This window comes from Nilaparvata lugens, chromosome X (assembly GCF_014356525.2).
Source record: "Nilaparvata lugens isolate BPH chromosome X, ASM1435652v1, whole genome shotgun sequence".
Classification (NCBI taxonomy): Eukaryota; Metazoa; Arthropoda; class Insecta; order Hemiptera; family Delphacidae; genus Nilaparvata; species Nilaparvata lugens.
This window is the reverse complement of record NC_052518.1, coordinates 102145591-102158667: the sequence shown is the minus strand read 5'-3', so window position 1 is coordinate 102158667 and position 13077 is coordinate 102145591. Positions and strand designations below refer to the sequence as shown.

Below are 13077 nucleotides of genomic sequence, written 5' to 3'. Positions count from 1 at the left end.
ATTTCTATTCTTACACAACTATCCAAATCCTTATTATTTACTATAGACAAAATACAGTTATCATGTATAATTTCTCCTGAAGTACAAAAAGAAATAGAAGAGAATATTTGACAATTGGTCAGTTTCCAAAGCTTTTTGTTTTGAGACACAGGTATCGATTTTTCTTTTAATTTCATGGTGTGAACATTTGATTCCATTTCAACAGGATAAGACAGAAGGTCATATTTTTCAAATAAATCGTTTAATTTCGGTAAATGGATAATGTAAATTATAACAGATTTCGATACAATACAAGTGCTATTACTAATTTCCCATAAAATACTGGAATCTCTACTAGCTAATGAATAATTCTTATAATTAATTAACCTACGAAAATCATCAAAGCTCAAAATTGATGGATAAAGTTTCCCTTCTTTGCAATACATCAACGAGTTAACAACATCATTTATTTCATCATCCAACAATTGTATAGTCAAGTAATTAAGTCAACAGCTTGCATATTTTCGACAATATTGACAGTTTCGTTAGTAATATTTTCTAATGCTTTATTATTTGAATTAATATGCTCAACATCGAAATTAAATTTCTTAATTAACTCATAGTTCATTCAAAAATTATGTTTTTCATTTTTAACAAGATGTAATTCATTATTTTCTATTTTATCAATTACTTTGTCGAGGTGTTCTTTGTCGTCAGCAGTCATAAGTCCTGTCAACCATGATATGGCGTTTCCTAATCCGTTCATTAGTCCACGTTTTACCTTTTATTTTTATTTTCAGAAATCATTTCTAATTTAAAATATTGGTTGAGTGAAATTTTCTTCAAGGATTCAATAATGTCAGAGGATATGTAAGCGACTTGCAGATTATTAATATGAGTCTGTAATTTCAAAGATTGTATTTTAAGGTCAGTCACGTTAGTAAAATGGATAACTTTGTATGTGTCGTTAATGAGCATAGATTGTCCTATTTTAATCGGAATTATTCCTGCTGTCTTTGTCAAGTCTGTCAGTCTGTACGTCAACGTTGCTGGGATCAGGAACAACAGAAGGATGGTCATTGCCTTCATCTGCAACAATTAGATTATCTTTTACTTTTACGAGGCCTTTTCATTCTGTTAGGGTGGATTTTGATTACATTTCTTTTCAGTTTAAACCTATCACCTTCCTTAGTAGCTGTGCTATACCTTGAAACATTTTTGTGAAATTTCGGGTTTTTGATGAATATCCTGTCTGGTATTTCAGGTTTTTCCTCTCTATTTTTGTTACATTTTTCTGTTCGTTTTTCTTTTTCCTCAATTATTTTCTTGTTAACGGCATCATTCAACGCTTGTGAAGTATTGATTAGCAAGTTCTTCAGTGATTACTGCGGGATTATCCTGATCTTGATTTTTTGGTAAATAATTCTGAATTCCGAAAGTTAGTTCATTTGGGCTTAAGTTGAATTGATCTTTTATCGAATTGTTATAGGTTCTCAAAGCTAATCGAAGTTTTTGTCCAACACTATATTTTGGGAATTTAATTTCTAGTCCTTGTAGAATTTCAATAATTGTGGAGGGTATTCTTTCTATTAGTCCTTGAGATTGGGGATGATAAGGTGTGGTGAAGTAAGTTTCAATACCATTTATTTCAGTGAATTGTTTTTATAGTGCATTGTTGAATTCTAATCCGTTATCGGTTTGAATGCATTTTGGAATTGGGAAAACTGAAAGATAGTTGTTTAAATTTTTTATTATTTTGATACTGTTAGCTGATTTCAATGTGTAGGCGGAAAGTCTTTTAGAAAACGAATCAACAATTGTGAGGATTTTAATATATACGTGAAAGTGTCAATCTGAAGTTTTTCGAAAGGTTTAGTAGGTGTGGGAGTTACTTTGAATTTAGTTTTAATTGGGTTTCTTTCATACTTGGTTTTCAAACAGATTTCACATTTATTTACAAATTCGGTTACGTCTTTGTGCATTGCAGGCCAATATTAGTTTTTACGTATTTGTTTATAATTCTCGTTAATTCCTCTGTGGAAGTTTTTGTCTTCATGACATCGAGCTATTATCATTGTTTGTTCATCTACATCAGTTTTGTCGGCGTTTATTCTTTTGTAGATTCGGAATTTTATGTTGGGAACTATTTTGACAATTTCATTAGTCATTGAACTTAGAATTTCTGTTTTTAGAGCTTCAAACAATTTAGGATCTTTTGAGTTTATAGTGGATGGTTTCTCAATGCGTTAGTTAAAGGTTGAGCTATTTTAGCGAATCCTTTTATCATTTTTCTGTAGTATCCTGCCAAACCTAAAAATTGTTTTATTTGTTTAGTAGTTTGTGGAACAGGAAAATCTTTTATTGCTTTTACTTTTTCAGGATTAGGTTGAATGCCTTTTTCCCAAACTATGTGACCTAGAAATAGAAGTTCTTTCTTAAAGAATTCGGTCTTGTCCAATTGTATTTTTAGTTGATGAGTTTTCAATCGTTTGAATACAACATTTAGGTGTTTCATGTGTTCTTGTAAGCTATCACTAAAAATAATAATATCTTCAAGATATACAAGAACATTTGGTAAATCACAAAATATCAAGTTCATTGTCCTTTGAAATTGAGGTGGACCATTTTTCAACCCAAATGGCATTCTGAGAAACTCATAATGACCATTTTCAGTACTAAAAGCTGTTTTTGGTATTGATTCGGGTTCCATTTCAATTTGATGGAATCCTGAAACAAGGTCAATAGCCGAAAAGTACGCTGCTCGACCGATTTTTGAGAACAAGTCTTCAATATTCGGGAGAGGATATCTATCATCTTTAGTTTTGTTGTTCAATTTCCGATAATCTACTACAAGACGAACTTTGCATTTTCCTGAAGCATCAGGTTTCTTAGGCACAACCCATAAGGGAGAGTTGTACGGAGAATTAGACGGTCTTATTATCTTTTGTTCGAGTAACTTGTTTATTTCATTACTAATATCCTGCCTAAATGAGATAGGATAGCGGTAGTTTTTTGAATAAACAGGTTCTTCGTCTGTAGTCACTATTTTATGCTTGAGCAAGTTAGTAGCAGTTAATATATCACCTTCGAATTTTATTATTTCGGGATATTTCATAAGAGTACTAATAATGCATTCTTTCTCTTCTGAGTTCATATGCTCAGTTCTCAATAAAGAAGTGATTTCGTCAATGGAGAGGGGATTATCGATCACCTCACCCATGTACAATTCACATTCTTCTACAGAAACTGTTTCGATACTCAACGTTTTGTCACAATCAGAAAAATATTCAATCTCAATAAAACCATTCCTATCAATATCAGTTACAATATTATACAACTGCAATTCCTTAATACTAACAACACATAGCTTATCTGATGGAGTGCAAACATTAGTTTTGATTTTCAATTCATTCCAACACTTGTTGATTTCAATATGATTCATTCCTAACAGTGGTATCGTGCAATCTTTCGTTATGAGACAATTGGTCTCCAAATCAATTTTTGCTTTCAACCCTTGCAATGTTTGCTTTCTAATAAGAACATAATGATTATTGCTAAAATCATACACATAAAATTTTTCATCTTTTTCAACACCAAGCATATTCTTAACATTAATATTTACACAACCTTTTCCATTAGATTCACCAGCAGGTGTACGAATTTTAAAATCACAATCAATTATTTTTGTCTGAGGAGAAACCATTTGAGGTTTAATGAAATTATATTTACTACCTGTATCGATCAAAATTCGTGAATCATTGTAATGAATATGAGGCAAATCAAGAGAGATCGTATTCAAATCTAATACTACGTTTTTGGATTGTTGTTCGAGCCTACTTCTAAAAAATGATTCATTTTCTCGCAAAGGTCACTTACAGCATTTTCCATAGAACTCATTCCAGCATCTATGCTTTCAAATTTGGAAAACTCATTTTCAGAAGATTCAATATTATGAACTGGAAACTTTTGAAAGTTGGAAACTGTTCTCATGCTCACATCGTTTGATTTTTGATTCAAATTTTGGTTTTTATTATTGAAGTTTGCATTTGGATTACGATTGAAGTTGTGATTTTGGAAACTTTGTCCATTACGAAATCTACTTTGAAAGGATTGTCCTCTGTTGAAATTATTTTGAGGCTGAGAGAAATTTCTCTGATTGAAATGATTTTGAGGTTGCGAAAAATTTCTCTGATTGAAATTGAAATCACGATTTTGAGATTGAGAAAAGTTTCTTTGATTTGATTGTTTTGGTTTTGAAACTGATGGAAATTTTTTGGATGCAAATTTTGATTGGAATTTGACAAGTTTTGTTTTCCTTCAGATTTACTGAAAGTTTGATTCATTTGTGTTACATCAGTAGTAAATCCTAAATGTTTCAAATAAGCACTACTCTTATTGATAATAGCCTGTCTTGCATCACTGAGGTCTTTGATTCCTAGCGTTTGTAGGTGAGCTCCAAGCTGGTGGTTGATTCCTTCAACTAAAATCATGACAATTTGTTTATCCAACTGAGATGAGATAGTTTCAAGAATTGGACCAGTTAGTCCATCGAGTTTGTGTCTTGAGATAATCACGGTTCTTTTTTGTTGCAGTCTATTTATGAATTGAATAGGGTGTTCTTTTTGGTGTGATTTCATAGCAAGCAGTTCCATAGTTAATTGTTCTACTGTCCTATTATCGGCAAAGTTGTTTTTCAAAACATCAATCAAATTTGAGAGGTCATCTACTGTACTGTTGAGGATTACATCTTTAGCAGGTCCATGTAATTTGTTTTTACAATAGTGAAGGAGAATCCAATGATTGTCTGCTGCTTCCGCAATACGATTATTACAATAGTCATTTTTCAATTTTTTGACAACTTCAAGAAAGCTAAGTAGTTCTATTGGGTTTCCTGTATATTCAGGTATTATGTGTAGGTGATGTTTTGCAATTGGTCTTGAAATAAGGGTGTTATCCATTGTGCTTTCACTGTTATCTTCACTATTACTGTCACTGATTGTAGATGTAGAAGATGTGTTACCTTGAACTGTGGAGTTGGATACAGCTGCAGCCAGAGCCAGGTACGATCTTAACCTTGGCTGGTAATCGATAAGAAGTTTATGGTCTGGTCTGCTATCCTTCTTGCCTTTCTTCCCCAGGATGGTGGTTGTTGGTTGTTGGTGTTGATGAGTCACTCTTCCACTTGACGGTCTCGATGATGGTTCATATCAGTTGCGACCCCGACTTTCGAATTTTCTGTGATCACTTGTGATTGATAATTGATCAATATAAACTGGTGGTTAAATGAACAGCACAATTTTCACGAAAAACTCGTCAGGATCCCTGTTCGGGCGCCAAATACATTCACGTTCATTAAAACTCAGTTTTTAAAAAGAAATTTTATTTGCGAAAAATACATGTTAACACATCAAGTGGCTGGAGTATACTAACTAAAATGAGCATGCTAAAGCGACACTAAGCGGTACTGACAAAAAATAGTAGTCAGCACATCAATTGTTTAAGTTTACATAATTTATATATTGTTTATTTTTGTGTGGCAAAAAATAGCTTTCGCACCACAGGCAAAAATGTTTTTCCGGCTCTCAATCTTTTCTTGAAAACCGATTTTGAGTTGGAAAAATCACATATTAATATATGTAATCATATTACATATTTACAGAAGTCTTTCTCTTCCACAAAAGTTTCTATAAAAAAAAGAAATATCATAACTTTGAACACAATCAATAAAATCATTGACAATCATGTATCTGACACTTACCTCTCAAGCCTGCAACATTATAAGCTAGAATTTTACAGTCATTATCATTTTCCTGCACCTGACAGACACATTTTCCCTATTCATCATTTCTAGTGTCTTTTGCAATGTCTTCTAAAATTTTTGAAAAATCGTAGTTGAACATCTCTTTTAATTTTTGTACACCGTCCTGTTGGCCACAGTGAAGCCACATATCTCCAGTCAAGGTGAACGAGACTCCCTCGACGATGAGTCGGTCAGCGACAATTGATTGACATCCGCGTCTGGCCGACGACTTGCGCGATCTCCTTCTTCAGACGCGCCAGCTTTCCCCGCTTCCTCCTCGTCTCCCCACAGAAGTCTCGGTGCACTCTGTAGCCGGTGCCTCTCAGTGTTTTCATTCGACTGAAGATACTTGCGACGTCCTCGTCTCTAGGGATATGAGCGATGAGAGGTGCATTGTTTCTTTTTGGTCCTTAGTACATGGGCTCTATTGATAATAATCTCTTTACTGCATTTCAAAACATCTTTACAGAATCCCGCCACAATTTTTCCGCAGTCTTCATTGGAATTACACTGGAGTCCTTTGAATATTACATTATTCCTCCTAGAACGATCTTCTATATTATTCACTCTTTCACCCACTTGAACTATTTTCCTCTTCAGATGCTCAACTTCCTCTTTGAGTCCAGCCTTTTCCTTCACAAGCCTTTGAATTTCTTTCGTTAAGCCATCCATATCGTCTTTATTTGCTAAAACCTTTAGCTTTTCATCAAGAAGTTTTCCAATAATTTCCGTCATCTCATCAAGCAAGCATTCCTTGCTTTTCGGCGCTTGTTACCGTCGCTCTCTTTGCGGCATTTGGCTCACTTTCTGGTGATGAACGATCTCGCTTATCCCCTCTACCCGTGGACAACAACTTATCCATGTATAACTGTTTGAATGTGCTAACAAATTGATACGAAACGAGAATTTAGTTCTTGACCTATATCACAGTTAAACACTTGGGCGTTCAACAGGTGGTAGAGATGCTTTTATCTATCTCGCGATAAGGATGATTGAAGCAAAGGGTGAGTTTACGTAATGCACCAGTCAAGGTCGTCGCAGCACAGTTATTATCTGTTCCTTCCTCGATTCACTCGCAAGTCCAATTTTGCCCCGATCAGCTGTTGTTTGATGAATTCAATTCTGATCGCTTGAAGTTGAATCACAGTTAGGTTAACCGAAACTCGAAAGAGGGTTTCTAAATTGTTTACTCAAAAAACTCTATTGAAGTTATGAATCCCGTCTCACCATACCAAGCACTGTACACTCGACACCGTAATTCACAGTTTTTGTTTAAATTAGTTGAATAATTCCCGTAAGTACACAGAGCTATTCTCAAACTTGTTTACCAGTACATGGCAGGCGTGCCAACTCCCAGCTATAGAGTATAGACTGTCCAATAGTAGGAAATTATAACGTCGATGGAGCTCTACAGACCATGAAAATGGAAATCTCCAAGTGTGTGATTATCTCTGAGTGAAATTCTAAGTGTGGAATAAAGTGTGAACGGATGGGGGCAAAACAAAGGATCATAAATGTGCTAACTCTACCTGCCAAAGGGTCTTGCAATTGTTTTGTTCTCTGTTGACCATTCTATGCCCAGATAACTGTGCTATAAGTGGATAATTGTAGACCAATACACCACGAAAATATAGAAATTTAATAACAAAAGGTGATCAGACCACTGAAGGGTCACTGGAACTTATACCTGTCCATCCATTGTTTTCGGCGGGCCCGTCTCGTTCCTTTAACCCCAAGGATCATTCCAGAAAGATGGATCCACTGACTTTGAGAAAAAGCCTTCAAGCAGATCGGAACAGGATAGGGGAGCAACTTAGATTAGCAGAGTGCATCACTAGTGCATTATTTATTTATGTATTACTTTCTTCTACAGGACCGGAGGGTAAAGGTGATGTGCCGAATCGTGCCAGTCGTGCATATAGGGATAAATTCAAGGAGATGAGGAAATATATTCCTTTTCTTGATAAAATGATTGCCAGATTGCACGGTTCTAATGGTAGTGCGAGAGAGGGCCAGTTGGCTAAAATGAAAAGCCTCTACGCCATACTGAACAATACTGGAAATCACAGGTACGCCTTGTGAGTTTTCATGCACTTAAGGCACATATGAGGGCACATATGACATGCTTTTCATCATACGTACTAGACATGTTTGCTTAGTTGTGGCTTTGTTGATAGACTTATATGCATACTCAAACTTATTGCACGAGTTGGAATTAATTCATATGAAGGTTTAAGGGTAGTTAAGGTTTGATTAAGATTTTCTAGCCTGGTGTTGGCTTTGTTGATAGACTTACTAGCTACAGTAATTCATAAGAAGGTTTCAGGGTGTATAGGCTTATTACGGGCTTAAGTTATATGTATCACATCATAGATAAAACACTTATTGACATGGGCTGCTTTTAAATTAATAAAACAAAATAAATAAAGTTTTAAAAAACTTTAAAATAGAAATAGGTTTGGTTTACACCATCTTCAGTTTTATTTTTTTTTATGGTGTAAAAGTTTAAAGGTTAATGGTGTAAAGGTTTCTTTTTTAAGATGGTGTAAACCGAAACTAGTTGTTCAACTATTTTAAAGTTTTTTTAAAGAATAAAGGGTCATATCATAGATATTTGATCGATCTTAGTCATTGAATATTTGATGGCTTTAACATCGATCTTTTTTTATTAACAAATAATTTTAACATGGGTCTTATAACATGGGTTTCAATAACAAATCATTAAAAGTTTAAAGTTGGTGAAATATATCTGCAAACTTGAGATGCCATATTTGACTGTGAGATGGTGATGGGTAATGGTATTAATAATAATTTATTTATTCTACTGCAAACATTTACTTGAACTAAAAAACTACAATTCCGCTAGTAAAATAAAATAAGTATATATAAACAAAAGCAGACTTGAGCGATTAAGTAGCAATTAAGTTTATATTCAAACAAAAAATTACTTCTTGGTCCTTTGCCTTTGAAAATGCAAACTACTAGTCAGCTGCTTATTAGAATAGGAAATTAGCTTGTATTTTCTCATGCAACAGGGTCCTGGCAGTAGTCAGCTGCTTTTTAGAATAGCAATTTAGCTTGTAGCTCAAGCTACAGGGCCCTGGCCTTAGATCTATTATGAAACTCGGTTGTCAGCTGCTTATTAGAATAGGAAATTAGCTTCTATTTTTCATGCAATCAAAATAAACTCAAAAGGGTGAGTTGGTCATTTAGTATGAAGTTTTATGATCTTTGCTGAGTTGCATATTGTAAATTGCATACTAATCTTTGTAAATTGTAAACTAATCTTTGTAAATTGCATATTGTATGAAGTCTTTTACTTTTATTAGATTAGATTCTACACTTAGAATGACATTTAGTATGAAGTTGTATGATCTTTGCTGAGTTGCATATTGTAAATTGCATACTAATCTTTGTAAATTGTGAACTAATCTTTGTAAATTGCATATTGTATGAAGTCTTTTACTTTTATTAGATTAGATTCTACACTTTTATGAATTTTCACACTTATTTTTGTTCAAATGAAATCTATTCATTTTGTAGATTTATATTGCATTAGTATGCCATTTTATTATTAGAAGAATAGAATAAATTTAGAATTGAATTACATTTTTTTTTGTAAATTACAAGATACGCACTAAAGCACAATAAATGACAATACAGCTAGCTGATAGAGACACAGAATAGGTACAGAATGGAAACTGTCAATCAAACGCCTATCTAACCAATGCTTTTTACATGGCACAAATACTAGACACTTCACGTGACCTTTGGAAGTTGCAATCCTGGTCTTCTGATTGGCTCGCGGCAGTGAACGAGATCAATTGTTCCGGATCAGTAAAGTGATCCGAACCTCCCATCAATACTATTACAATGCGGTACTTCCTAACAAGATGGCGGGTTTTTTGCGTCAAGTTTCCATACTGTATGTATACTGTGATAAAGATACTCGAATAAATTTCACAAAGCATGAAGCATTGATTGGAATAGAATTTTAATTTCGGTTAATGTATGTATTTAAAAAAACGGTTGAAAACGAATATTCTCTGGATCAACTAAAAACCTTTTTTGTAAAACTAGGCATTACTCCTATATGAGATATTTAGTTATCATTTTAGTTACTTTTTGAGATATTTAGTTACCTTTTTATTTAGTCCTTTAATATTTGGAAAGGTGATGAATAGTAGAGATTTCCAATAAGCGATAGCTGTGTGATTAGCAGAGCATAACAATTACATGTTGCTCAATGCGTGCACCTACGTGAAGCAGCTAATCTAGCAAAAAGCAGTGTAACCTAAAAATTAATTCTTTCTAGAGAACTGGATGGATGGATCTTTATTCTATTGTTTTTATTAGTGGTTAGAACGATTGTTAAAAATAATAAGGAGAATAATTATCGTTCTCTTATGAACTTGTTGCAATTCACTAGTAACTTTTCACAACTTCGCTAACTTCACTACAAGCGTTGGACTTATTTCGATTCCCTATGAACCTTATTTATAGTAAGTAATATTATATAATAGTATTATTAATATATTTTACAAATAATATGTTACAACCTGGAGTATTTGGATAAAAATGTTGGACCAAATATTTCTGATTGATTCTAAATTTTAATTTCAAAGAATTTCATGTTGATGTTCATGAAATACTCATGCTATTAATTTTGCTTCTACTTTTGCAGATTAACCCTACAATCTCTTGAAAAGTGTGACAGTATTCTACGTAATTTGTATCAGAAAGTACAAAGAGAGGAGGAAGAAGAGCTTGTAAGTTATTTTCCCCTTCAAATTCGATATAACTGGTGTCCCAAAAAGGATAGTCTGTTTTTAAATGACTATAACTTCAATTATCTCCAACATAACTATATTTTTTCGCATTTCTGAGTTTATTGAATTATCAAATTCAAGAGAATGTAATAATTAACAGAAGTAGTACTGTAACAAGATGCAAAAAAGTGCCTAAAGCTGAATCCCATCACCTAATGATTGGGCTGGCACCTGAAAGAAAGCCCAATATGGTCTCGTCCTTATGTCGAAAATCATTCAATTTAGAAATTGACCATATTTTTGGGACACTTTGTATATAACTTTTTGTTATTATATAGAACGACTAGCTGTCAAATTTCTTCAATAAATGTATTTATCCACTTACTGTGAAACCGAGGTCTGCCATCTTCATGGTTGGACTCATAGACAAGTAGAATGTTATTGGATGGCAATAATTCAGTTGAAGTAGTCAAATTCTTCATTACATGATATTCAGGAACCGCTATACATATTTCATAATTTTTCTAATATTCGTTTTATCCATCACTTATTATTGAAAAGTCTTCTTTTTGTGGATAATATCCCTGGATAGTTCGACATCACAAGATTCAAGATTTCTCTATTGCGAAAAACATTTATATACAAATGCATAGCATCGTCATAATAAATTGAACAAGGCAAATAAAAAGTATTTACATTCATAGAAATAAAAATTAAAAACACAAGCATACAAACAGCAAATAAAAATACCCTCAAATTAAAAACTTCCCTTTTCTATAGGGGCATTTTTGTATTAAAATATTTTTCATGGTTCTCTTAAATTTACCCCTATCACAAATCCCTAATTGTAAAATATGATTGAGACGTTGCATCTAAGGGATTATGAATATTTGAGAACATCTTCCCTATGGCAGGCGCAGTACATTTGAGTTCAATCAGCTAGAGTAGAAAATGATAATTGTAATGATGTAATTGAAATGTAATTGAAAATGATAATGATATAAAGCAATGCAGCAATATCATATGCTTGCTTTGTACTTGCTTTTTCTATTCTCAAGAATTGAATTAATTTGAAATTATCCTTGATTTACAGATGCTGCAATCTAAAAATAAAGATGGAAAAACTTTGCCACCTTCGACCACTTCAAAATCCAAAGAAAACGAACCCAACCCACACTGGTATGTGCCTGTACTTTTTTTTAAATTTAATTTTTACAATAGAACCTCTATAATTCGTAGTTGACGGGCCAAGTGTTTACTACGAATAAAGAATGGTAGAAGCCTTACTTAGGATGAGAAAGTCATTTGGAAGTTCACGATTGAAAGTTGAAGGTGCTAGCCAACTGTATTCGCCACCCGTCAAATGTGAGAACTCAGCCCTTGACACTGATTTTATCAAAGGAAGCAGATGCTAGCTGAGCTGATGAAATGGCTAAATTATGCAATTTCGATTTTTCTTTGTGTTGTAAATTTCAGTGTAAGGTAATTTAATTTTAAAATACTGTAAAATAAAACTGAGAAGTAACTAATTTCTCTCTTTTTTGCAGGGTACTAGGGGCTTCGCAGAAACCACCCACAGGCTTCAAAAAGAACTTCAAGAATCAAAAGTTAGCTCACGTGAAGGCACCAGGCCATGCTCACGTACCCCAAAGCATAGCCAATCGATCTCTACGTGTAGATAAGCCAGTTCAGAGTAAAGAGACAAGCAAGCAGCTCACAAAGTCTCCTCCCATGATGTCCGACCGCAAATCTGAAAAAACCAAGGCAAAAGAAAATAAAGAGGAAAGTAAGGCCCCTCCTACTCCATCACCTAAGGAAAATATTAGTGTTAATGATTCTAATAAGTCTAAAGTGAATGAGTCTGTGAAACCAGCATCTACCACAAATACCGATCAGAAGAAGTTGGTAGGAAAAGGCACACTCGCTCCTCAGCCTGGCAACTCTACCGCGTCAAATTTGTTGAACGATCATCAAAGAAATTTGATTTCAAATTTCAGATTCAAACCAACCACGACTGCAGACCCTTCAAAATGTTCAAGTCAACCTTTGAAATCGGATGATAACCCGGTAAAGAAAACGACTACGACTGTTTTGAGTGAAAACAAATCTGAGGCAAATACACCATCAGTTATTCCAGTCAAATCTCCTGTGAAATCAGACACAAAGTGTCACTTACAAAAAATATCTCCGCCTGTTTTGAGTGAAAAGAAAGATACACCATCAGCTAATCCATCAGTATCTCCTATGAAATCAGTCGAATCATCAACAATTCTCTCACTAAAAATATCTCCGCCTGTTTTGAGTGAAAAGAAAGATACACCATCAGCTAATCCATCAGTATCTCCTATGAAATCAGTTGAATCATCAACAATTCTCTCACAAAAAATATCTCCGCCTGTTTTGAGTGAAAAGAAAGATACACCATCAGCTAATCCATCAGTATCTCCTATGAATCAGTTGAATCATCAACAATCTCTCACAAAAAATATCTCCGCCTGTTTTGAGTGAAAAGAAAGATACACCGTCAGC

General features: G+C 33.9%; 1 protein-coding gene across 2 annotated transcripts in view; it reads left to right on the top strand.

Moving 5' to 3' along the window:
- LOC111052760 overlaps positions 1 to 13077 on the top strand; it is an 84195-nt gene that overhangs the window by 24433 nt on the left and 46685 nt on the right. Inside the window, exons 4-7 of one of the 2 annotated variants that reach the window (XM_022339519.2) lie at positions 7653 to 7848; positions 10464 to 10548; positions 11642 to 11727; positions 12096 to 12334. The exons of the other annotated variant lie outside the window; for it this stretch is intronic. Coding sequence (XP_022195211.2) covers positions 7653 to 7848; positions 10464 to 10548; positions 11642 to 11727; positions 12096 to 12334 — 606 coding nt within the window. The remainder of the gene's footprint in view (positions 1 to 7652; positions 7849 to 10463; positions 10549 to 11641; positions 11728 to 12095; positions 12335 to 13077) is intronic. 2 annotated transcript variants of the gene reach the window in all.